This window comes from Bos mutus, chromosome 19 (assembly GCF_027580195.1).
Source record: "Bos mutus isolate GX-2022 chromosome 19, NWIPB_WYAK_1.1, whole genome shotgun sequence".
Taxonomy (NCBI): Eukaryota; Metazoa; Chordata; class Mammalia; order Artiodactyla; family Bovidae; genus Bos; species Bos mutus.
In genome coordinates this window covers 18,584,203-18,611,006 of record NC_091635.1, presented here as the reverse complement: position 1 = coordinate 18,611,006, position 26,804 = coordinate 18,584,203, and the positions used below count along the sequence as shown (strand labels likewise).

The window sequence follows — 26,804 nt, the reverse complement described above, 5'->3', positions numbered from 1 at the left end:
ATCGGAGTTGATTTCTTTAAAAAAAAAATTCTGAATTTCTCCATTTGATTCAGTTTTTGGCTCGTTTCCTAAGAGATTGGTCCCTTCCAGGTCCAGGGAAACTTTGATCATCCTAAACTAGCATTCGGGAAACAATGAAATGAAAAAAACAACAAAGCACCAAAAGCTGCTGCGGGCAGAAGGCTTCGCCCGGGAATCCGCAGTGGACAGCAGCGTAGGTGGGAGGCGAAGCCGCAGCGAAGGAATCCAGTTCGCCCCGGACAGCCAGGGGCGCGGCGCGCGGAGCGGTCCCGGGAACCGCCACCAGCGAAACTTCCGAAGGTTTGTGGAAGTGGGGACTTGGCGGCTCCGGGGTCAGAACGGAGAGACCCTGGAGGGAGGGACCCCGAGCACAGGCATCGGAGGGGTCGGGGCTGCGCTGGGCTGAGTGGCGTCGGAGTGGTTTGGGAGCCCCTGATGGAGCGCGTGCCTCGCGGGGTGGGAGTCAGGTCCCGGGGATCCGGCCCCCGCGCCTGCCGGTCAGAAGTCCCAGGAGCCGCCGCAGACCCGGCCCGGCTCCGAGGGGGCGAGGCAGCCGGCTGGGGTGGAGGGGGCGGGGTGGGCGGAGTAGGGAAGGGGCGTCGCCTCGGTCGCCCCCGCCCTCCCCGCGGTCATTGGGCGGCCGCCGCGGGGTCCGCGCCACCTTCTCCCCGGCGCACCAGTCCGCCCCCCTGCGCTCCTCCGGGGGCTGGTCCGGCCCCGGCCGCTGACGTCACCGACAAGTTTGCTGCCCTCGGAGCTCCACGTGTGGCGGCGGCGACTGCCCGGGAGGCGGCGGGGAGGCGGGGAGCGCAGTGGCCGCGGCTGCAGACGGGTCCCGCGCAGCCCGGTTCAGCCGCGCCGCTCCCAGGTGGGACCAAGAGCCGCCGGAGCGGCCGGGCGCGCACGGAGAGGGGCGGACGACTGGGCGCGGCCCCTCTGGCTCCTGCTCCGGCAGAGGGACTCGGGGGACCTCGCCCCAGGGCCGGGAGCGCGCACCCAGGCGGGCCGGGGACCGAGCAAGCGGCGGCTTGGAGGCGCTGTCCCCGCCGCGGTCTGGAGCGCGCGGAGCCCAGCGGCCCGGGAGCCGCGCGTACGCTCTCCGGGACCGAGCGAGGGATGCACGATCACTGAGCTGGGACGCGCGCTGAGAGGCTGCTCCTGCCGGGGGCTGAGACGCACTCCTTCGCCACTCGCCGCCGAGATCCCCGTTCCGGCAACTCTCGGGGACCTGGGGCGCCGAGTGCGGCCCCGGGCTGAGGACTTGGGCGAATCTAAGACGATGGTTTCTTAAGCACGGCATCACGTCCCCCTTCCCGCCCCCTCGACCGACCGGAGGCTGGGATCCCGCGCGCGGCTCTGGGGCCTCCATCTCCCGGAGGAGTCCCGGCTGCTGCCGCCTGGGCAGCTCGCACGGCCGCGGGGGCGCAGGGCGATGTGGCCTCGGTCCAGCGCGCAGGAGCCCCCGGAGGATGTCCCGGCAGTTGGCGGAGTCCCGGCCTAGCATGGCCCGCGCGCTGCCCGACGTTGCCTCCGGCTAGGATGGCCCCTCCAGGCCCGGCCGGCGCCCACCCCACCTCGGCCGAGCCGCTGTCCCGCAGCGTCTTCCGCAAGTTCTTGCTGATGCTCTGCTCTCTGCTCACGTCCCTCTACGTCTTCTACTGCCTGGCCGAGCGCTGCCAGACCCTATCTGGCCCCGTCGTGGGGCGGTCGGGCGGCGGCGAGGAGGCGGGGACCCCGGGCCGCGGCGTCCCGGCCGGAGGCCCGGGGGAGCTGGCCGCGTGGCCCGTGGCCGCGCGAAGGAAGCGCCTCCTGCAAGTGCGGCCGCGGCCGAGGCGCCGGCCGCCCGCCCCGCGAGCCGACCGCGAGGAGGCCGGGGAAGAGGAGCCCCCCGGGCTGGCGGGGAGTCTCGGCGGCTCCGGGGCCGGGAGCAGCGTGGCCGAGACTCCGCCGGGGACCTTGGCCCTGCTGCTGGACGAGGGGAGCAAGCAGCTGCCGCAGGCCATCATCATCGGCGTGAAGAAGGGCGGCACGCGGGCGCTGCTGGAGTTCCTGCGCGTGCACCCCGACGTGCGCGCCGTGGGCGCAGAGCCCCACTTCTTCGACCGTAGCTACGACAAGGGCCTCGCCTGGTACCGGTGAGCGGACGTGGGGCAGGGAGTGGGCGGCCGGAGCTCGCGGTGGGGGCTCAGGAGCCCTTGGCGACCCTCACCCAATGCATCTCCCTCCCCGATTTCATCAGAGGGCAGAGGGTCACCAGTAGCTGTCCTTAAGAAGAGGGATCTTTCCCCCACCCTGCCTCTGTCTAAATATGGCGAAATATTTAGTACTAAACCCCTGTATTTTCGATTTGCCATATAGACATTATTTCCACAATAAAGTGGATGAGGGCGGGGGGGTGGATATTTTGGCCTTGGAGATATTTTTCTTTAGTTTTTCGGATTCCTTTCCCCCCAGATAGCCCATCTCTTCATTTTCTCCTACTCTGTGGAAGCAGAGAGAGAGAAAATGTCCCTGCCAAGTTAGAAACCTGCTCACCAATTACTAGATAAGTAACCTAGTGGATCCTTTCCCCAAGGAAACCTGTTTCTATTTCTCGTTTATCTTCTGGGCAGTTCCCTGGGGTTAATGCAGTTTTTGCCATCGCCTATTTATTTGCTTATCTTAACTCTTTGCCAGAGAATTGTCCTGGGTGGTAAGTAATATAGATAATTGTTCTGAGTGGTAAGTAATACAGACACTTAAAGTGTCTAGAACTAGACTCTAGGTTTGGCGGTATGTATGTGAGTGTGTTTTAAAAAAGGCTTTGTTGGCAATAACTTTTGTTTAGGGCAAGGAAATTGCACAAAATGCCTTCTGTATTTGTGGGAAAGAGTACCTTTTGTCTCTGGACTGGCAGAAACTTTTCTAAAGATCTTCAAACAATTCCCTTTATAAATGAGGTAGCTGAAATTTTTGTTAAAGGAAGAAAAGCGGGGAGGGGGAGTAGGAATCTTGGTAACACTGTGAAAAAACCTTCCTAATGCAGTGTAGGAAACAAGGCTGATTTAGATCTTAATCTTAAATTTGCCAGTCTTCTCAAATTCAGACCACCTTTAATAACAGAATAAGCCAAACTCTAATAAATCTTAGTGTCACCTGGGTTTTGTTTGCCATAAAATAGTGGTGCTTTTTTCTCTCCTCGGAGCATAAGGAAAAATACGCTTAAATTTTCCATTTTCTAAAGTTTTATCTTATTCATTAAATGTTCCTTCTCCTTATTATTTTAACTGAAATGATATTAGAAAAGTTACAACACCATTTAAGTATATTTCAAAAGCCCACTCAATTAGCCATTCATACCCCAAAGAGAAATGGACATGATTTGACAAGTTTATTTACTTGAGAGTCAAGCACAGGAAGCAAATTTACAGTAACCCAACTCAGGAGAAAACGGTTTCGTCCTAAAAGTCAAACTTGAACATTAAACATGTTTCAAACAGTAACTTTCCATTTGTTGGAAAGAAAAACAAACAGCCTTCCCGTGCTATGGGATATATATCATTTAAAATCATCAGCCACTTAAAAAAATCCCCCTGTGTTTCTGTCATTTCTGTTGTGTCCTCTGGGAAGTTCTTATAAAAATGACCTGTTGAATCTGGAAACAACAGGTCCTTCTTCTTAGCACAAAGGCAGCTCTGTTTTTTCCATCAAGGACACAAGAAAGACGTGATTAAAGACCCCCTAAAACTCTTATCTAAAGCAGTTTGCATTGAATGCGGCCCGGTACATGGCTGTAAGTGAACACATTTCAAGCCGACTGCCCCAAAACATCTAAGACAATGTTGGACTCTGAGGTGCTGTTATGTATGGTGAAATATTTAGTACTAACCCCCTGTATTTTCGTTTCGCCACATAGACTTTATTTCCACAAAGTAGGATTGTTTCTTCCCGTTTCAGAGATGAGTAGCTGAGGGTACAGTATATTCAGAGAGCTGGATCTTATTTTCTGTGGACCTTTCTGAGCTTGTGTAAGAGAAGGAAGGTTTCAAGGTAACTAGAAACACAAATTGTTTTTTTTTTTTTTTAGAAGGGAGAGGCAATTTAGAAAAAGAAGAAAAAGTCATAAACTTTTAGGCTGCTCTCTTGCTTGGAAACTGGATGCATGCTGTAAAGTAAATATCTCCTTGGATTGTTTACTTGGGTAGAGGAGTTTTATAAAGCAATTTATGGTGGTTACAAAAATAACTGCACAGTAGACTTCATGGTTTGGTGGATTTAATTTTCTGAGTGTTGGAGCAATGTCTTTGTTTTACCATTTGCAATGGGCTTTTATTGGATGCATAAATTTAAGTTTAACTCAATTACATGGAAAACTCTTATTAAAAAAGTCCAACCTATGGAGGCTGGATTATGCGATTATTTAATGAAATTTTGCCACAGTTCTCTTTGATCTTGGTTCTGAACTTGGAGTTAGATGTTTGTGGAAAAGACTGAAGACTTAAACATGAAAAAGAAAATCACACACAACACCGTCTATTAGGCACGTTTTAGCTCTTGTGTTTAGGCAGTATTTTAGGTAAAGGGATTCCTTTTAGAGCTTCCTGATTCCGTCCCAGAATTGTAATATAGGATTTCTAACACACACTTATGAAATGCCACCCCTCCCCCCTCCACACACACACAGGAACAGAAAGAAAACCCTAGTCTTTGAGCCCTGAAGTGAGTTATTCCAAGCAAAAAAAAAAAAAAAAATCGGTACAATATTTTTTAGATGCTCTTTGACATGGGAGAATCATGCAAATCTAGCCTTGTTTTTTCACCTCCTGAAGTTTCTCTCCATTTGCCAGAATAGTTTGTTGTGGCAGCGCCCCCTACCGTCCTGATGATGGCACAAATCTGTTGCTGATGAGAAGTTGGGAGAAAAATCTCTTGGAAATTGAGTTTGATCGTTTAAAACGCTTGTTGCTAGGACGTGTCAATACATTTCTCTCTCTGGGGAAGAAAATTAATGGTACTTTTTAAACTACATCCCAGAAATAGTGTAATCAATAGTTTCTTCGTTTGGACAAGTGTGTAGCAAAGCTTAAGAAAACGAGTTTATTCAAAATCTCTAAAAAGGAAATTATTCATATTGATTTAAACTGTCCGAATAGTACTGTCAAATCAGTGAAACATAGGGACATTTTACTATGCCAGGGAATTTGTTAATGATAATTTAGGGAGCTCCAGTGGAGTTTTCTGGATATGAAACTCCGCCCTGATGGGGTTTAGAAAACATTCCACATGACTTAATTTAGCCGACATGCTATCAAGGACGACGACAAATGTCTGGCTCACGCATCACTGGAAAGCAGTCCTTCGCCATGCTCTGTCTCCGTGTCCATTGGATGTGTGGCGGGTTCCTCGAGCAAAGTGGGGAATTGTTGCATTAATTTCAAAACTTTAAGATTTCTTCTGAAAGTTAAGACCAGATACCTCTGCTGTAGTTCAAGACCCGGTGAACTTGGAATTCAATAAGAACCCCCCTCCTCCACTCTGCTTGTATATTTGCACCAATTATAATGTATGGTTATTTTTCTCCTAAAAAGATACCTTAGCTTTTATCTTACCTCCTAAGATAAAAAATGCCTATTTATAAAGTATTTAAAGATACGTGTGTGCGCTTATGCATACTATGTATTTATATATGTATGTATATGTTTGCATTCTGTAACACTTCAGTCTTTTATTTTGGGACAAGATAGTTAAGTGTTCCTTGTCTAATCTCTTATGCTAGCATGTCTCATTCCTATATTTTGATTCAGTTTTTTTAGTGAGACCGGATGATTTCCACAGAGAAAAATGTTGCCAATATTATTTTACTCCGTGGCAGTGGTCCCCAGCCTTTTAGGCACCAGGAACAGTTTGGTAGAAGACAATTTTTCCACAGACTTGGGGTGGGGGATGGTTTCAGAATTATCCAAGTGTATTCCATTTATCGTGCACTTTATTTCTGTTATGGTTACATGAGCTCCACCTCTGATCATCAGGCTTTAGGTCCCGGAGCTTGGGGATCCCCGTGTAGTATCCAGGAAGATCAGAGGTGACTCAGCTTGGAGTTCAGAAGATGCTTCTTTCCATGGCTTCAGAATGTGAAGCTCTCTGGCCCTTCCCGATCACGGCCTTGTTTATCATCCTGGGGAGAGGCAGGCTGAGCAGAGGCCCTTTCGGTTTGTATCGGGGGTGATGGGCGTCTCAGAGCAGCTGGGAGCAGCTGCAGAGCACCCCGTGTTCGCTTTCCCACCCTTGTGAGCCACCAGCCCTTCTGCAGGAAGGGTGGGGGATGAAATTCGAGCCACAGGAGTCTGGCCACCCATGCAAGGTCCTGGGGACTGCCATCCAAAGAGGCCCTGTGTCCTCAGAAGGGAGTGAAGGACCTTGGAAGGGCTGAAAGGTCGAGGGGGGAAGTGGGGAGAAGCAGCTTTGGGCCCCGAGTCCTGTGTCTTTGGAGGGGGAAAGGGCATCATGTCTTTCATGCATTTGCTCCCAGGAGTCCTCAGTGACTGGACGCATTCCATCGAGTGGGAGGTTGCAGACGGTGCCTTGAGACGCCTCATGCTGCCATTTTGTTTGGCCTGGGTTCATCCCCTGGTAGACCTCCCCGGCAAGACAAGTTCAACAGTCTCGTCTCTGTGTGTGTGTGTGTGTGCGCGCGTGCACTCAGGTTTGTGCGTGAACCCACATTCAAGAGCAGGCAGCCAGTAGGTGGACAGATGATAGAACTGATAACAGGAATGTTACTTAGTGGTTCGGGAACTTCTGAGCAGTATCAGACTCAAGTGAAACAGGGTCTAGGATATTGAGTCCAGCCATTAAAACAACAACAACAGCAAAGCCATGCTTGGTACAGTCCGGAGCGGGAATGCCTGGTGTGAGTGATTATTCGCTTAGAGTGATGAGCTTCATCACTTGCTGATAGAGCGTATGTGAAGCGCACGGCCATCTAGGAGCAAAAATCCTTTTGTCATCTCCTGCCTTCCCTTAAAAAAAAAAAAAACCTAAGAATGGTCTGGCCCAAATATTTGTCTCATGGAAATGTCTGTGGATGGGCCCAGAAAGAGGACATGCCAAATCTGTGTTCTGGAGGGGCCATGAGAACAAAATAAGCTTTTGCAGTTAATGACAAGAGGGAGTGACCTTACATAGGCCAGAAGCTCCCGTCTTAGGAGGAGAGTGTCACAGAGCAAACACACCCACTTGATATAAACAACTAAGGCTTGCCTGTCTCTACGGGATGCGTTTGAACAACTGCACATCATACTTACCATCACTCAGGTTGCTGGGTCGGAAACTTCATAGATGTAGCGCTTTTCCTTAGGGAAAAGCTTTCCCTTTCTCCACCAAGGAACAGGAACTTAGCTGATAAAGAGCATCATTTTTCCATGTGCTTCCTAGTGATACTGGACTTGAAGCTTTGAGAAAGTTTGTTTCTCCTTAAGTGATGAATCCTTATTGTGGAAATGAGGTTTCTTATTAAGGCATATGCCTTTAATATTATAACCAGAGGAAATTGCACTTCAGTAATATTTTGGCTGCCTAGTCTTTGCGTTTGTAAGAATGTCTTTAAAATGTTTGCCAGCACTTTAAAATCTTTGCTAATTTGATACAGTTAAAAAGTCTCTACGGGCATAGGGATATTGATACAGTTAATAAATTAGCCTATATGAAATAAACTTATGTGAAACCAGAACCTAGAAATTGAGGAAATGCCGAGTTTAGAGATCTGAAGCATATTCCCAGCTGCTTGCCTCCAGTGATACAACTTCTGATTTTTTTATATCACTCATGTGGTCATGACTGTTACATTTAATCTGTGGTCCTTTGAAAGCTGTATTCCAGAAGTTCAGATTTGCTGTCAGATGGCTATAAATGTGGGCTTCCCAGGTGGCTCAGTGGTAAAGAATCCACATGCCAATGCAGGAGACTCAGGTTCCATCCCTGGATTGGGAAGATCCCCTGGAGAGGGAATGGGAACCCACTCCAGTACTGTTGCCTGAAAAATCCCATGGACAGAGGAGCCTGGCTGTTTACAGTCAATGAAGTCCTAAAGAGTGGGACGTGGCTTAGTGACCAAACACGCACATAGGCGGTAAATGTTTAAAAAAAGAAAAGAGGAAATATTTAGTAAGAAGGAAACTTAGTACTTGATGTTAGGCTTGTGATATTCTTGCAAACTTTTAAAAAAGAAAAAAAATCCTGTTCAGGGACTCTTGAGAGCAGCCCACTTTGAATGTGACATTTAGCGCCACCTAGTGGGAGGGAGAGTCAGCAAGGAACCCAAAGGGCTGAACTTGGAAAACTTCATCATGATCAGAGTATATTTGGTCTCCCCATTTTTTTAAAACAAAAAACAAGGAGGGAAAATCATGTTGGGTAGCACTTACAGCCTCTCTGCCTGAGCCCGCTCTTTCAGGCAGGGAGGTTATCCTTTCGAGAGAAATAAAAAAGACCTGCCTTAACAGTAAACCTGAAAAGCAAGGTAGAAGTGATTAGGAGATTTGTATTAGAAATGTGCATGCCTGAAAGAAATACCATATGCCCCAGATTAGTTTTGTTAGTGTGTTTTGCCTCTGTTTCTTAAAACCAGCTTCACATGAAAATACTTCCAGATGATTTTTATTTCAACATCAGTCATGCAGTCTTATTTCTTCCACCCTGTGGGACAGGCTCTTGAGGAGGGTCCCAGGATTCTTAGGGGGTGGCACCCGGAAGCCTGTTTAACCCTTGACATGCCTGAGATACACTTTGGAAGATCTGTCTGTGTGGGACAGTCTTATAGGAAGGTCCTTTCAGAGTTTCCAGCAGGAGACGGCTTCCTGTGAAGCCGTCCAGGGCCTGGGGAGCAGAGTGGGCAGGTACACAATACTATATGTAAAATAGATAACCAGCGGTGGACCTACTGTATAGCACAGAGAACTCTACTCAGTATTTTGTAATAACCTATATGGGAAAAATATCTGAAAAAAACAGATAAGTGAGTGTATCTGAATCACTTTGTTCTAGAGGTGAAATTAATGCAACATTGTAAGTCAACTCAACTCCAGTTTTTTTTTTTTTTTTTAAGTAAGCATGGGTGGTAAGGGGCTTATAGGAATGTTACAGTGGAGGAACCTGGCAGACCCTGCCCAATCCAGGTGATGTGGGTGACATCCCCTTGTTTTCCTATGGAGATCCTGTGTGTGTGTGTGTGTGTGTGTGTGTGTGTGTTTGAGTCAGTCAGTCATGTCCAACTCTTTGCGACCCCATAGACTGTAGCCCACCAGGCTCCTCTGTCCATGGGATTCTCCAGGCAAAAATACTGGAGTGGGTTGCCATTTTCTTCTCCAGGGAATCTTCCCAACCCAGGGATTGAACCTGAGTCTCCCACATTGCAGGCAGATTCTTTACCATCTGAACCACCAAGGAAGCCCCTGAGATCTTGTATCCCCTGGTGTAGTACAGGAAGGAAGGCTTCATGTGCGGGAGTTTCTGGCCCCACCAAATGCTCAACCACCGTCTGGTCGTGAGAAAACATGAAGGGAGGGGGCAGCCACAAAATGCCTGAGCAGCATTCTTCACAAATGTCAAGATCGAGACTAGCAAAGTAAGGCTAAAACACTTGTCACCACTGGGAGCAGATGAAAGAGACTAATTACTAACGAGTACATAGAATCTGGTACCGTCCACTGGGTCCCAGGAATAGAAAAAGGGTGTTGATGAAAAACTGAGGGTATGTGACTGGCGTGTGTGGTTGAGTTCATGGTGTCATAGCAAGGTTAGTTTCCTGGTTTGATCCTTTACCAGGGAAGATGATAACCTCAGGGGAAGCTGTCTGGGTGAAGGGGTTTCTGAGAATTTTCTGTACTGTTTTGTTTACAATTTTCTTGTCTAGAATGATCCCAAAACCAAGAGGAAAAGAGCATCATTAACAAAGAAGGCAGAGGGGTGGGATGAGGGTTCAAGAAGGGCTCGAGAGGGAGGGCTTATATATGTACTTACAGCTGATTCATGGTATTCTACAGCAGAAACTAACCCAACATTGTAAAGCAGTTATACTCCAATTAAAAAAAAAAAAAGAACAGAAAAACAAAAACAAAGAAGGCAGCGGGCAGGAGGGCTCATTCTGAAACCCTCTACCAAGCGAGCCCCTTTGCTCCTCTCCTTCCAGCTGCCCCCACCCCCCATCACGCCCCCCAGCATGGGCTAGCAAGCTCCCCTCCATGCCAGCACCTGTTGCTCTAGACATGCTGATCTTTCCCTCAGCTTATTTCATAATAAAGTTGGCTCAGGGCTCCCCTTCCTGCTCTCTTGTCTCTGAAACATGGGCAGAGACAGTTTTGTGTTCCTTTTCTGTTCTTTGTGGCTGGCAAGTGTCACATCACGAGGGTATAAAGTCACCAGCCCTGACTGAAGCCCTCTCAGGCTGGAGAGCAAAAGCTTTGATGTCGGTGATGGGTTTTTGAGGACACAAAGCGCTGAAGTGGGAGTCAGAGGAAAATCTGACGTGGGCATCTGGCTTTGTATGTTGTTGCTTGCAATCAAGGAGGAGGAGTTGTCAGGGCTGGGGAAGCTGCCGATGTAGGTTAGAGGGATGGGTGGACCCATGCCTGTGGATGCGCCTTAAGCTGGGATAACAACACAGTCTAGATTTTAGGGGTGAGCTTAAATATTCTTTTTTTTTAAAAATATTTATTTGGCTGCACCAGGTCTTGGGGCAAATGGGCTCTTTAATTGCAGCATGTGGGGTCTAGTTCCCTGACCAGGGATCAACCCCGGCCCCCTGCATGGTGTCTTAGCCACTGGACCGCCAGGGAAGTCCCCTCAGTTTAAATAGTCTATCTCCTCACTTGACCTTGTGCTTCAACCTTTGGTTTAGACCCTGGCTTGTGAGACCCGCTGCAGCAGCGATGCAGATCTGGACCAGTTGCAGGTGTGCAAGAGAGGGAGGAGAGGAGAAAGTCCAGCTTCCATAGTGCTGGAGGGCTGGACCAGGGTGATCTGGGTGGCTCTTGCTGCTGGAACGGCTAAGCCTGGGATGCCAGCGTTATCAGACTCCAAGTTCCCGTCTGGGCGGCATACTGGCGTTTTCTGCTTCTGATTTTAAACACACAGTGGTGCATCGGAGGCTCTGACTTAATAGAATTATGAAAATCTGCTTCAGAACATCTCCTTTGATATTTTTAACGACTGTCAAAATAAAAATTACCTTTTTACTAGAGCAAAACAAGAAAACAACTCTGGCTACATCTTGAGACTCAAAGAAGATAACAGTATTTCCTCTTAATCCTTGACTTACTTACCTTGATTGAATCTGTTTTATGAACCTGTGTCATGCCAAGGACAAGCTATTAAATGCTTGTGTAGATAAAAATAATTTCTGTGATTTAATGCTATTCTGGGCTTGTTTGGCATTTTTCCACCTTAGGTGGCATACACTTTTCTTCATGCAGTTTGGAACTTTATAAATATACCAAAATATTTGAACCTGCAACGTACGTTTGATGAAATGTCATTTTCATTTCTATTTCATTTATTTTCACTCTGATTTGTGTTATTTTCTTCCTTCTAATAACTGTGGGCTCAGGTGGTTCTTCTTTTTCTGATTCCTTGGGGGGTAAAGTTAGGTTGTTCATTTGACTTTCTTGAATGCAGGCATTTATCACTATGAACCTCCCTCTTAGAACTGCTTTTACTGCATCCCCTAAGGTTTTGGAGTGTTTCCTTTCCATTTTTATTTGTCTCAAGTTATTTTTAAAATTTACTTTTTGATGTGTTCTCTGACTCATTGGTTGCTGTCTGACTCATCGTGTTGTTCAGACTCTACGTATTTGTGAATTTTCTATTTTTCTTCTTCTCACTGATTTCTAGCTTCATACCATTGTGGTCCGAAAAGACACATACCATGATCTCAAGGTTCTTAAATGTGTTAAGACTAGATCTGTGGTCCAGCCTATGACCCACCCGGGAGAATGTTCTGTGATGTTCAGAGTTCATCTGTAGGCATATCAGAAATCCTGAGCCATCCAAGTGATTTATCACCCATCCATTAAAAAATAACAATCAGCATGGGGGGAAAAATCCTCTTTATTTAGTGGTCCTGATGAGCAAGTCTAAATGGCTGAATGGGGATGCCAAAATATTGTCAGGAATATAATGAGAAGGTGGCTGGCTGCTCCTGGAAGTGGGGGGCAGGGTGAGTTGGTGGTTGTACTCATTCCTTAGGATCTCCAACCCTGTGCTCTCTTTTGACTGTGGGAAACCCCCAACCAGACCACCCTGAACATGGCTGAGTCATCGCCAAAGTCCATCTTTCTTACTCTTTTCTGAAGTATTTCAGATCGACACTTTTTTCTTTAGAAGTGTTAATACTCCCAGTCAGGCAATAGCCTAGTTTTTACCCCCCAGCACTCTTCTGTTGATCTTCATTATTATTGTTATTAATAACTTTTATCTAATTATTCTGCCAATTGGTCATTAGTAGTGCCAGGCTCTATACTATAGTGGTTAGGTCATTGCCAAATAAGACATGACTGTCGATTTGCATTTCTTTGGTTCTAACAATCAGAAACTGTAAAGAAAATTGGAATGAGAAGGTATCTTAGAGATTGTCTTCTGCCTATGAAAAAACAGGGTGCCTTGCCTAAGATTAAACCAAAGACAAGTGCTCAGAACTTCTATTTTTCATGGTAAAATTCTGGAGACTACAACTGGGAAACCATTGCTTGCTCTAAATTACGTAAATTTTATTTTGGAGGATTTATATCAATGGCAAAAATATTCCAGAGAATGGAACAATTGATAGCATTATTTTCTCTCCTTCCAAGACTGGTGATTAAAACAGTGAATCAAGTTGAGTCAGTGATCAGTTCATCTTTGCATTTCTGGCTTTCATCTCAGATGTTTTCACCAATATTTTGATGCTTATAGATTTTGGAACCCAGCTAGCACCATTGGCCTATGGATCCTCGTAAGTAATTTGTTTTATGGTTGTTACCTGTTTGTAAAAGATTAGTGGGAGAAATCCAAGTACAGACAGGATAACGTTTTCTTTTTCTCTCTTGAGCATTTGGAATAGGAAGTAATCAATCAAATTATAGGAATAAAATTCCTTTCCCTTTTTCAGAGTTCTCATTTGGATTAGAGCTCTCCTTTCAATAGGAACTATCAAAGTTGCCAGGCTGGTTTGAGTGACAAAGTCAAAAATGGTATGTTTGTTACGGTCATAAATCTTTGCAGATACTCATTACGCTCAGGTATTTTAAAGAGGCAACTGGATTAAGCTGCAGTGAAAGTTACATTCCCAGGGCTAACTGCTCCCCCCTCGTCACCTTTCTTAACTGAAGCCATGTTTGCTGCCAGTGGATGCTTTGAAAATTTCTGGCCCTACAAACAGGCTTCAGTGATGAAGCGATTTCGTTTTACAAACAAAGCTGTCGAGTAAACAAATCTGGCATCTGGTCCTTTTTCTTAATTTTCTGCTGGACTTTAATTATTCTTGTAGTTTTCTTTCATCAAATGTTGTGGGATTTTTTTTCTTTTTTAAGAAATAAAGGCTGCTTGTTTTTCTTTCCAATGAGGTCTTTCTCTTTCTTCTTGCTATAGGAGGACTTGAGATTACAACAGTATCTGTTAAAAAGGCTTTCCCCAAAGCCAGAGGGTCTGCTAAAATGACCTGCTAAGGTTTAATGATGGAAAGAAAATACATTTAATCTGTTTCATATTTATACGGGGGGAGGTCATGGGGAGCTAATGCTTGTGATGAAAATTCTTGGGGTTTTCAGGTGCACTTGCTTTGTGGCAAAGGGTGGCAAGTTGGAAGCAAATATTGGAGAAACCACTTCTCGGCTCCAGTTGACAGTTAACAGGAAGGTAGACTTCTAATTCGGAGAAGGCAATGGCACCCCACTCCAGTACTCTTGCCTGGAAAATCCCATGGACGGAGGAGCCTGGTAGGCTGCAGTCCATGGGGTCGCTAAGAGTTGGGCACGACTGAGCGACTTCACTTTCACTTTTCCCTTTCGTGCATTGGAGAAGGAAATGGCAACCCACTCCAGTGTTCTTGCCTGGAGAATCCCAGGGACTGGCGAGCCTGGTGGGAGGCTGTCTACGGGGTCACACAGAGTCGGACATGACTGAAGTGACCTAGCAGCAGCAGCAGCAGACTTCTAATTGCCATACCCTCTGATTTCTCTAAAGAATCTTGGGATATTGATTTTTTAGAAACCATAGTGAGAAATAATTAACATATTCAAAACAAAAACTCAGAAAACCCAAAATTCTGCAAAGAATGGAGTAAATCAACCTCATCTGACCCAAAGTGGCTGCTAGTTTTTAGCCTTTGGCTTGCAGTGAAGATCCGCGTCAGCAACAAAAATCTGGTGCGTACTAAGAGTTTTTCAAACTCTGAATTGCAAGACATTGGTGTACAGTAAAGCCAATTACTATTTTTTAATGGAAGGGGTTATAATAGCATAAAATAGGAGAGTGAATCCCAGGTAGTAACCCAGAGAAATATTACCTTGACAAAGTTGCTTCAGGTATGAACATAGATAAGTAGATCAGGTGTGTGCAGGAAGGTTGGAGATAAAATGTACTTGTCAGTAGTGGATCTCATTAGAAAAAACTTTGAAAAACACTGGCCACTGTGAGCAGAGGTCCTGTGTGAAAAGACTGCAATGAACATGCCAGGGGTGTCCCTCCAGGAACTCACCTCAGTCTTTGTCCACCTTCTGTCTCCGGGCCCTGGAACTTTACCTCTCACAGGAGAGATTCGCTATTTGTTTAGTGAAACAAAAATGATGCCTTAGGTCATGGGTCAGCAGTTTTTTTGTGGAAAGGGCCAATAGTAAATGTTTTAGATTTTGTTAGTCAGACGGTCTCCATCACAAGTATTCAACTGTTTCTTAGCAGGAGAGCAGCCTTGTTGTTTTTCAGTCACTCAGTCTGTCTGACTCTCTGCAACCCCATGGACTGCAGCACACCAGGCTTCCCTGTCCTCCACTGTCTCCTGGACTTTGCTCAGATTCATGTCCATTGAGTTGGTGATGCTAGCCATCTTATCCTCTGCCGCCCTCCTTTTGCCTTCAGTCTTTCTCAGCATCATGGTCTTTTCCAATGAGTGGACTCTTTGCATCAGGTGCCCAAAGTATTGGAGCTTCCTTATATAAATGATGGATGTGGCTACCTCCCAATATGTAAATGAATGGGCTTGGCTATCTCCCAGTAAAACTTTATTGACCAACACAAGCCTTTGGCTCACTGGACATGCTTTTCAGACTTCTAGGACAGGCTAAAAGCTTCATGTATGTCCCTGGACCTTCCCTTACTTTACTGATCATGTAACTCTCAGGTGAGTATCCATCATGGGAGGTGTTGAGGATGCATGATGTAGCTGATGGACTCCCCACAAGGTATCACTCAGAAACTACAGCTCCTCTTAGCCAGATGAGGCTAGAAGAGTCCATCCTGGGAGTGGCCTGTGGGAACTTTTTGAAATATGCAGACTTGTGCAGGATGATGGCATTTCATGTAAAAGTGATTCATGTGCTCAATGACAAACATTTTACTTTAGAAAAGCCATCATATAAACAGATCCAAGAGGTCTTTGGTCTTTTTTTAATATATATAAAAACAGTTTAATAATGCAGTTTGCTGTTTCCTTGACTTCGTGTTTGAGTATGTGCTTAATTTACATACATCTTCCTCCACGTCTCCATTTTTCCTTCAGTCTTTTGGATGCCTGGGCATCCTGCGATGGGGTCACTTGACCTCTGTCCTGAAATGCAGTCCCACCATGTGGTTCCAGCCAACAGTTTGAGTTTGCAGGTGAGGAGTGAGACATCAAACTGGGATCAAAGTGTCAGGAAGGATTTTTGAGGCTATTTCATGGCATGTGTAGGGAGACTAATAATATTTTGATAGAAGCCAATATGCCTGAAATATTACAATTTCAATGCATAATCAACAGTAAACCATTATCAATGAGATATTTTGCATTTTTCATACAAAATCTTCCAACTCTCAGGTGCCTTTTATTTTTTAACACTTTATTTTTTAAGTTTAAAATTTTTTAGTTGTGCCACATGGCACGTGGATTTTAGTTCTCTGACCACAGATTGAACCCGTGCCCCCTGCATTGGAAGGCAAATTTCTAACCACTGCACCGCCAGGGAAATCCCTTTTTTTCTTTTAATTGCAGATTGGGCTCTTTGGATGGATACTTATGGCTTCCTGCATTAGTTTTTACACACAAGTAGCATCTGATTGATATTCCTATTTAATTTTCTTGAACGTTCTGGGAAAAGTGCAGTGGCTAATTTCCAAGGCAGTGCTGGATGAGCCTATTCTAAACTCCATCACAAGGGTAGAAAGCAAAATAAACTTGCTTTAAGAATCCCTATCTTTTTGAAAACTCACTCAAAAATTCCCTGAAAGAATGAAGATATTTGAATACTTTGTGTTTTCTCTTACCAACACTGAAATTCAAAGTTTCAACCATGGATATTCTTTCATTGGTGACATCTTATTTCTTCTCAATGAATGCCTAATAGCGGACATTGTAATGCTTCTGATATTTTCCTTTTCACTGGGAATTTTGGTGATGACGAGAAAGCATTAAAAAAAGGGAGGGGGAGAAAAAACTGAGAAAAGCAAACCAATGTATTCCTACTATTTGACTCACAAATTTATTGCTTGTGGGAAAAAATTGCTTCTACAGTGTTCAATGTAAGTTGATGGCAGTAATTTCTGTCTGATTCACAGAGGCTCATGGAGAAAGGACTTGGAGGACATTGCAAGTTGAAAATGGCTTAAAATAAGGATACTCGAGTATCTAAAGTTCAGAAGCTATTTTCATGGCATCTCTCTAGGTTTAGTCTTGGAATGTTGTAACTAATTAATCTATTTCACTGTGGTGGTCCTTTTCTAGGTCACTCAGAAACTGAGGTGGGGGGCCTTTAAATAGCATGGTGATGGATCAAGGGGATCAATTTGGAGAAGAGGAGGGAAGGGGAGTGTGTGAGGTTTGCAGAGAACTGTGGCAACCCCCTGCAGTATTCTCACCTGGGAAATGCTATGGACAGAGAAGGCTGGCGGGCTACAGTCCCTGGGGTCCAAAAGAGTCAGACACAACTTAGCAACTAAAAAACAACAACAAGAACAAACAAGTTCAGTTCCTAGAGAGTTGAGATTTAGTACAAAGTCTGTGAAACTCAAACAGGAACTGAATATCACAAAACTAAATCCAGTCACACCATTCTGAGCCTACGGTGCCCTTGAGAGCTTCGGTTCAGTTCAGTTCAGTCACTCAGTCGTGTCCGACTCTTTGCGACCCCATGAATCGCACCATGCCAGGCCTCCCTGTCCATCACCAACTCCCGGAGTTCACTCAGAGTCACGTCCGTCGAGTCAGTGATGCCATCCAGCCATCTCATCCTCTGTCGTCCCCTTCTCCTCTTGCCCCCAATCCCTCCTAGCATCAGGAGTTTTCCAGTGAGTCAACTCTTCGCATGAGGTGGCCAAAGTACTGGAGTTTCAGCCTTAGCATCATTCGTTCCAAAGAAATCCCAGGGCTGAGCTCCTTCAGAATGGACTGGTTGGATCTCCTTGCAGTCCAAGGGACTCTCAAGAGTCTTCTCCAACACCACACTTCAAAAGCATCAATTCTTCGGCGCTCAGCCTTCTTCACAGTCCAACTCTCACATCCATACGTGACCACAGGAAAAACCATAGCCTTGATTAGACGGACCTTTGTTGGCAAAGTAATGTCTCTGCTTTTGAATATGCTATCTAGGTTGGTCATAACTTTTCTTCCAAGGAGTAAGCGTCTTTTAATTTCATCCATCTGCAGTGATTTTGGAGCCCCCAAAAATAAAGTCTGACACTGTTTCCACTGTTTCCCCATCTATTTCCCATGAAGTGATGGGACCAGATGCCATGATCTTCATTTTCTGAATGTTGAGCTTTAAGCCAACTTTTTCACTTTCCACTTTCACTTTCATCAAGAGGCTTTTGAGTTCTTCTTCACTTTCTGCCATAAGGGTGCTGTCATCTGCATATCTGAGGTTCTTGATATTTCTCCCGGCAATCTTGATTCCAGCTTGTGCTTCTTCCAGCCCAGCGTTTCTCATGATACACTCTGCATATAAGTTAAATAAGCAGGGTGACAATATACAGCCTTGACGTACTCCTTGTCCTATTTGGAACCAGTCTGTTGTTCCATGTCCAGTTCTAACTGTTGCTTCCTGACCTGCATACAGATTTCTCAAGAGGCAGATCAGGTGGTCTGGTATTCCCATCTCTTTCAGAATTTTCCACAGTCTATTGTTATCTACACAGTCAAAGGCTTTGGCATAGTCAATAAAGCAGAAATAGATGTTTTTCTGGAACTCTCTTACTTTTCCCATGATCCAGTGGATGTTGGCAATTTGATCTCTGGTTCCTCTGCCTTTTCTAAAACCAGCTTGAACATCAGGAAATTCACAGTTCACATATTACTGAAGCCTGGCTTGGAGAATTTTGAGCATTACTTTACTAGCATGTGAGATGAATGCAATTGTGCAGTAGTTTGAGCATTCTTTGGCATTGCCTTTCTTTGGGATTGGAATGAAAACTGACCTTTTCCAGTCCTGTGGCCACTGCTGGGTTTTCCAAATTTGCTGGCATATTGAGTGCAGCTGGAGAAGGAAATGGCAACCAACTCCAGTGTTCTTGCCTGGAGAATCCCAGAGACAGGGGAGCCTGGTGGGCTGTCGTCTCTGGGGTTGCACAGAGTCGGACATGACTGAAGCAACTTAGCAGCAGCATTGAGTGCAGCACTTTCACAGCATCATCTTTCAGGATTTGAAATAGCTCAACTGGAATTCCATCACCTCCACTAACTTTGTTTGTAGTGATGCTTTCTAAGGCCCACTTGACTTCACATTCCAGGATGTCTGGCTCTAGGTCATTGATCACACCATTGTGATTATCTGGGGTATACAAATGACTGCAAGAAATCTTTGCTCAGCTAATATCCTGATTAAAATGAAACCAGTCACCCCATAGCCATCTGCACTTGTGCGACAGAACGGAAGAGCGTTTTCATTGTATGGCCAGATTACTACGTAATTGCAGCAGTGGAGAAAGTAGAACACTTGAAGGGGAAGAGAAAGAGAAACACTTTGGAACAAATGCCTCAGAGGCCACCGATAAAGGGGCCTAGAGACCCACGTCGGGGGTGTGAGGTGGGAAAGGTGGTTCAGGTCTGGCTGGTGGGTGCCCTTGTTCTCCGTAGATTCCTCTGGGGATTTTTGTGTGTCATGGCATGATTCATTTCCAACAGATTTGTAAGTGAAGTGAAAGTCACACTGTATCAGCGTGCCTGCTGGGATGACTGTCCAAGACAGCATAGCTAAAAAAGAGGGTTTGGGGAAAATACGACAAAATGTCAAATGTGATTTCTTATAACAGATTATTGATTTCTTGGGGAGAGAGAACAGGAAAATCATGAGTGGCATGATATGATGTGTGAACAGAGATATACATATGTAATAGGTAATTATTATGAAGTCCTTACAAATCCTGGTAGCTCAGTTGGTAAAGAATCCACCATCAATGCAGGAGACCCCGGTTTGATTGCTGGGTCAGGAAGATCCACTGGAGAAGGGATAAGCTACCCACTTCAGTATCCTTGGGCTTCCCTTGTGGCTCAGCTGGTAAAGAATCCACCTGCAATGTGGGAGACCTGGGTTCCATCCCCAGGTTGGGAAGATCCCCTGGAGAAGGGAAAGGCTACCCACTCCAGTATTCTGGCCTAGAGAATTCCATGGACTGTATAGTCCATGGGGTCACAAAGAGTTGGACACAACTGAGTGACTTTGACTTCACTTACAAATCTGTTGGACATGAGTCATGCCATGACCAATCCCCTGATTGTTATCAAACTACATCAATGGAGAGATCTATATATATGCATATGTATATATATATTTGTGCATCCTGAAATTCCCAGAGGTAGAGATGTTTGTACCAGCCCCTATAATATATATATATATAGGGCTTTCCAGTTGGCACTAGTGGTGAAGAATCTGCCTGCTAGTGCAGGAGACATAAGAGATGTGGGTTTGATCTCTGGGTTGGAAAGATCCCCTGGAGGAGGCCATGGCAACCCACTCTAGTATTCTTGCCTGGAGAATCCCATGGACAGAGGAGCCTGGGATTCGATAGTCCAGAGGGTCCCAAAGAGTCAGACACAACTGAAGCAAGTTAGTATGCTTCAGGGCTAAGATATGTAGATGTATATGTGTATACCTAAAAGTCTGTATTGATATATAGTTGATTCACAATGTTGTACTAATTTCTGCTATCCAGCAGAGTGACTCAGTTATACATACATGTATTCTTTTCCATTATGGTTTATCATGGGGCACTGAATACAGTCCCTCTGCTGTACAGCAGGACCTTGCTGTCCATCCATTTGGAGAGATTGTATTTTGACTCTCTTCTTGGAGGCATGTTTCCCCTTCGTTTATACCAAAAAATAAAAAATAAAAAAAAGCAAATAAATAATAGTTCATTTAAACAGCTCTGTTAGTACATAGACTTGAACATGGGACTTCCATGCAACTAGTCTTATAGGCTTAGCACAGTTTTAAAGGTTCCAGTGAAAAGGTTCAAAACAGGAAGTTCTTAAAAATTGCATTCTCACTAGATATGTAAACAATTTCAACACAGTGATGTGGGCGTCTGACTTCTGACTGCCTCTTATCAGAACTCAGTAGAATATGCTAGCGCAGTTTTTGAAAGCGTGGGCAAAATCATTTTCCGTAAAGAAAGTACTTTTCGTTCCTCCCCAAGGCCTTACAGATCTGAACTGTTGAACTCAGACTTGAGTAATGATGTCCTATACTTTGCCAAACAAGTCGTTTCCCCGTTTATCACATCCATCAGAAGGGGAAGTGTCCCGCAGGACAGACTGTTTCCCAGGAAAGGCCTTTTCGTGTGTATGTGTCTGTTTTCTGAAGTCAAGGTAAGTTGAAAATCAGAGGAAAATTTCAAGTTGGTTTCCATATCGTTCGCAGGCGATGTTCACAAATCTGAGTCTGGGGGTTGTATTCTATTGGCACCGAAATGCTGAGATGTTAATTAAAGAGGAATCTATTATCACAGAAAAATAATGCAGACTGTTTAACAGCACCAGATCATGTAAAAAGGATGGAAATAAGACACAGTTGCAGCTTTATTAGACACAGCTGCAACTAAATAAAAAATATGTTGTAAATATTTTTTTTGAAAACTTGAAAAATTTAGGCTCAGAACAGTGTGACTGAATTTACTTTTATTGTATTTAATTCCTGTTTGAATTTCACAGAGTTTGTACTAAAGCTCTCCCTAGAAACTGAACTTATCCCAAAATCAATTATTAAGAAAAAGTACATGATCGTAAAATCTCATATTAGCATTGGAAATGACCTCCCGAGTCATTTGGCCCAATACTTATCTGATAGACCAAAGTTTATTAATATTAAAACGGCTCCATAGCTACTCTGGTCAACAAATCATCTCCTGATATATCTTAAAAAACTGATAACGTTTGTGTGTGCTCAGTCTCTCAGTCGTGTCCGACTCTGCGACCCCATGAACAGTAGTCCACGGGCTCCTCTGTCCATGGAGTTTTCTAGGCAAGAATACTGGAGTGGGTTGCCAGTTGCAACTCCAGTGCATCGTCCTGACTTAGGGATCGAACCTGTGTCTCTTGCATTGGTAGGCAAGTTCTTTACCACCGAGCCACATGGGTTGCCCTTTCCTTCTCCAGGGGATCTTCCCAGACCAGGGATCAAACCCCCATCTCCTGCATTGTGGGTGGGTTCTTTTCCACTGAGCCACCGTGGAAGCCTGAAAGAAACACTAGAGGAATGCAGAAAACTGCACGCAGCTGAACTGAGTCGTGTAAGTCTACTTGAGTCTATACACACATGCAGATACGTGCCTCACCTGTCCACCAGCCACCTCAGCTCAGCTCCAGTTCCGATTCACATTCATCCGTGTCTGGTCAACAATTTTCTGTCGCATTTTTGACAACCTTCCTTCAACACTTTATAATAACTCCCAAGCTGCAATCTTCCCAATGCCTACTTTCATGGAAAACATCAGGGCTTTTTCAAGGTCAAGTGTCATATTTATTGTTGTATCTATGAATTTCTTAACCAGTTCAGGTGTGAAAACTGTGCTACCCTTATTGTTAGGTTCCTACCTTTCAAAAAAGTGTGCCCCTGATAAAGTTCGAGAGTGTTATACCCTTATTCCATTTTCCACATAAGCTCTGTGGCTTTTATGTTATGATTTTTTATAGTGGGGGATTTGGGAATGTGTACCATGAGTTACAGCACAGCTGATTGTATACCATCACAGAAAATGTAGCAAATGCGGCACAGACAAGCTTTGTACCAATCTGATGTATTTTTTTCTCAGGCATCTTACTGTGTATCACATATTTTTAAAATTTTGTTGGTCTAATTAGACTCAGGGCATATGTACAATTTGTTAGGAGTTTTATCATTTAGAAATTTAATATAAACATTTTCTAGCTACATTGTTAGACCTTTGATAAATGTTGTAATGACTTCTAAGTCCTCTTTTAAGAATATGTCATAATTTACTTATCATTTAATCACTTAGCCTTTAATCACTTTTTGCTTCTGTTCTGCTGCTCTGTCGTATCCAACTTTTTTGCAACCCCCTGGACTGTAGCCTGCCAGGCTCTTCTGTCCATGGGATTTCCCAGGCAAGAATACTGGAGTGAGTTGCCATTTCCTCTTCCAGGGAATCTTCCCAACCCAGGGGTCAAACTCATGTCTCCTGTGTTGCAAGTGGGTTCTTTACCCACTGAGTCATTGGGAAAGCCCAGTTAATCACTTTTTAATTTGGGGGCTATTTTACACAGTACTTTGATGGATGTCTTTGTAGAGCTTTTTGTTATATTGAGTCCAACTTGTTTGGCATGAACTCTGAGAAGTAGAATCATAAGGTCAAAGGCCATGAATATTTGATACATATTGCTAAATTGATTTCCAAAATGATGGTGTGAATTTATACTCCTGGCAGTGTTGTACAGGTAGAAATGTGATCAAGTTTCTCTGTTTCCAGGATTCTCAAACACAGAGGAAAATTCCATCTGAACACGGAGACATGAGCCCTGCATCTGCAGGATCAGATGCTCAAAACTGCTCTCTCGTTGCTTTTTCGGGCTCCTACCTTGTTCTTAGCATCCTGGCTTCTTTTAAATCTCCTTCTAAAGTGTCCAGGAGTGTTGTCTGGTCCTTTCAAGTCACACCCTCGAGACAGAGGTCCAGCTGTCCATCCCCTGGGAGACCTGCTCCTGAACCCTTCGGGTGATGACCTGGGACAAGTCCATTCTCCTTGTTAGGACCTCAGTTTTGTTTTCTTAAAAACTGGGTTCGACTCAGTGTTTTCTGAACATATTTGGAGACATCTTTAGAGACATGTTCTCAAGGAATTCATAGAGGTAAGAAAGAAATGGTAAAGGTTGAGGAGAAGGGAGATGAAGGCAGATGAAAAACATCTATCCCTCTATGACTTAGGAGAAGACTGATTTTCAGAATAGCATTTTGTTATGAAACATTTCAGTATAAAGTTAAAAGGATTTTATAGTAAGTGTACATCTACTCACTACCTGCTAAGTCACTTCAGTCGTGTCTGACCCTGTGCGACCAATAGACGGCAGCCCACCAGGCTCCCCCGTCCCTGGGATTCTCCAGGCAAGAACACTGGAGTGGGTTGCCATTTCCTCCTCCAATGCATGAAAGTGAAAAGTGAAAGTGAAGTCGCTCAGTTGTGCCGGACTCTTAGCGACCCCATGGACTGCAGCCTACCAGGCTCCTCCGTCCATGGGATTTTCCAGGCAAGAGTACTGGAGTGGGGTGCCATTGCCTTCTCCACTCACTACCTTGAGTCTATTTTTAACATTTTTTTATATTTCTAGTAATTAAAAAAAATTTTTTGACCACACCATGTGGCATGCTGGATCTTAGTTCCCCAACCAAGGATCAAACATGTGCCCCCTGCATTAGAAGGTGAAGTCTTAACCACTGGACTGCCAGGAAATTCCCACTGCTTGTTTTGTCACATATTTTTCTGACAACTGTGGATTCTCTTTTGTTTTCACAATCCCTCAGGGCACAGCGACTCTCTTCAGACTCCACGGGGCTCTGGGAAGGTTGGGGTAGTTTTGGCAGTTAGTCACTGAAACCATTGGAGTTGGCATATTGGTACCCAGCACCATCTTGGATGGTACCCAGTGCCATCTTAGATGCCCTCTGAGGGAGATTTTCTCCCTGCAGTTTCATAGAGAAGTGCTTATACTAAAATAATGCATCAGTTGCAGAGTGTAAAATATAAAACTAAGGAGACTGGATTAGAAACGACACAGGATCTGTAGATCCACATGAGCCAAGGTCATCGAAGCCATCTCACTATAGACATTCCAAGGTTGCCACCACACAGAGTGTGCGGGCGGGATTTTTTTCTTTTGGAATTCCCCTGAGGACCGTACAACTCACCAGAACACTGGCTTTATTGCTCTGGGAGGCACACGCTAGTTAGACTAGTGACCCTGGTCCTCCAAGCCACCCCCAGCCCCCGCCTTCTCCCGTTAACTCCAGCTGTGGCTCTTGTGCTCAAGACCCATGAGCTTGTGTGGGCTGAAGTCAGGAACCCTGAGCTCCCTGGGTTTGCAGACATCTGAGGAGAGAGTTTGGATGACAGTGAGCTTCTCTTGCCTCTTTGTGCTGCTGAGCAACTCACCATCAAATGCCTGTGTCATCCTTTCCTTCTCTGTAAAACATGGCCGAGAATTTTTACCTGGCTTGAGTTAAAGGGTTGTTGTGATTTTTTAAAAAAAATGAGATACTTGGGAATCCCAAACTCCTGTAAATACATGAAAAGTACATGGGGTAAAATGATTTTAAATAACAGTTTGCGATACTGACGGAGGAGGGCTTGGCAACCCACTCCAGTATTCTTGGCCTGGAGAATCCCATGGACAAAGAAACCTGGAGGACTCTGGCCCACCAGATCACAAAGAGTCAGACGTGCCTGAAGCAACTTAGCACAGCACACATGATACTGAAATAAAAGTAAGGCAAAAAAAAAAAAGACTGAAAGAAGATGCATTAAATGCTGCTGCTGCTGCTGCTAAGTCGCTTCAGTCGTGTCCGACTCTGTGCGACCCCATGGACTGCAGCCTACCAGGCTTCTCCGTCCATGGGATTCTCCAGGCAAGAACACTGGAGTGGGTTGCCATTTCCTTCTCCAATGCATGAAAGTGGAAAGAGAAAGTGAAGTCACTCAGTTGTGTCTGACTCTTAGTGACCCCATGGACTGCAGCCTACCAGGCTCCTCCATCCATGGGATTTTCCGGGCAACAGTACTGGAGTGGGGTGCCATTGCCTTCTCCAAATGCTAGCATGCTGAAATTAGGTACCAGTGATGATTTCTCTTCCTGTTTCCAAAATTGTTTAGACAGTAAGTTCCCTGCAGGGAAACCTTCAAGTTGTGGGCTTTTAAAGATGGGGAGGTGTGTCTCCATGTCCAGTCTTATCAGTTTGCTGATGTGTGTGGAGCATGTTGTCACTTGCATGCACCCTCTACAAGTGGTGTGCTTGTGTGTCCTCTGCTGTACAGCGCTGTGTAGAGTACAGCAGTGCAGGATCTTCATTTCAAGCCCAGGCTGTCCCAAACTTCCCAACAGAAGCGAACTTCCCAAGAAATCTCCCCAAACAGAAGCAAGCATAAAAGCAGCGGTGATGTAGCTGCTGCTGCTGTCCTTTTCCAAGTACGGTAAAAATGTTTTAGTTTTTGTTCGTTTTTAATGTATTATTTGTGTGAGAAGTATTATAAACCAGAGCTTCCCTGGTGACTCAGACAGTAAAGAATGTGCCTGCAATGCAGGAGTCTTGGGTTCAATACCTGGGTCAGGAAAATCACCTGAAGGAGGAAATGGCAACCCACACCAGTGTTCTTGCCTGGAGAATTCCATGGACAGAGGAGCCTGGTGGGCTATAGTCCATGGAGCCACAAAGAGTTGGACACAGCTGGGTGATTAACACATACACATGTTGTAAACCTAATAGAGTACAGTATTATATAGCCGATTGTGTTAGTTTGGTACCTAGGCTGACTTGTTTGGACTTACAAACAAATTGGACTTCAAAACATACCCTTGGAATGGAACTCATTCATACATGTAGGGGACTTCCTACCTTTATCACGAAAAAGTGTATTAGGACTACGCATCTGTTGTTCTCATCATCTTAGGACAAAATGCAAGAAGTGACTTTTGTAGTAGCCAGTGGAAGAGGGAAGCCATCAGTCTTCTTGGGGAGAGGCTGGAACATCCCAGAAATGAACCTCCTTTGCCTGCTAGTAGCCCCGACTGCTGATTTATACCTTCTGCAGCCTACGAGCAGTTGTTTACTTTGCATCCCTGGGTAACAGCTGGAGTCTCGCAAATGTGTTGAGAATATTTGACTGTCAATAATTCTGGAAGGTTTTATCACGTTGGAGCTGTTGAGAGACTTTGAGAGGTTAGATTAACCGTTAGGTTAACCCACTAGCTCCTGTCTTCTGTGCTGTGCCACTTTCAAGGGGGGATTAGCAGTGCCCGGAATAGAATTCTCAGGTCCCAGCTTCTGTGAGCAGGAAGGTGGGAGGAGTGGGAGAAGGCCAAGACCCGATTTAGGATTTTAGAGCAGAGAATGTGGATACCAGCCAGGTGGCAAGGGCAGGCA

At 45.1% G+C, this 26,804-nt stretch overlaps 1 protein-coding gene across 1 annotated transcript in view; it reads left to right on the top strand.

Annotated features, from left to right (window-relative positions):
* The first annotated feature begins 795 nt into the window (after positions 1-795).
* Positions 796-26,804, top strand: part of HS3ST3A1 (heparan sulfate-glucosamine 3-sulfotransferase 3A1) — an 86,490-nt gene continuing 60,481 nt past the window's right edge. Inside the window, exon 1 of the mRNA XM_070388791.1 lies at positions 796-2,156. Within this exon, the coding sequence (XP_070244892.1) occupies positions 1,561-2,156 (596 nt within the window). The 5' untranslated portion in view covers positions 796-1,560. The remainder of the gene's footprint in view (positions 2,157-26,804) is intronic.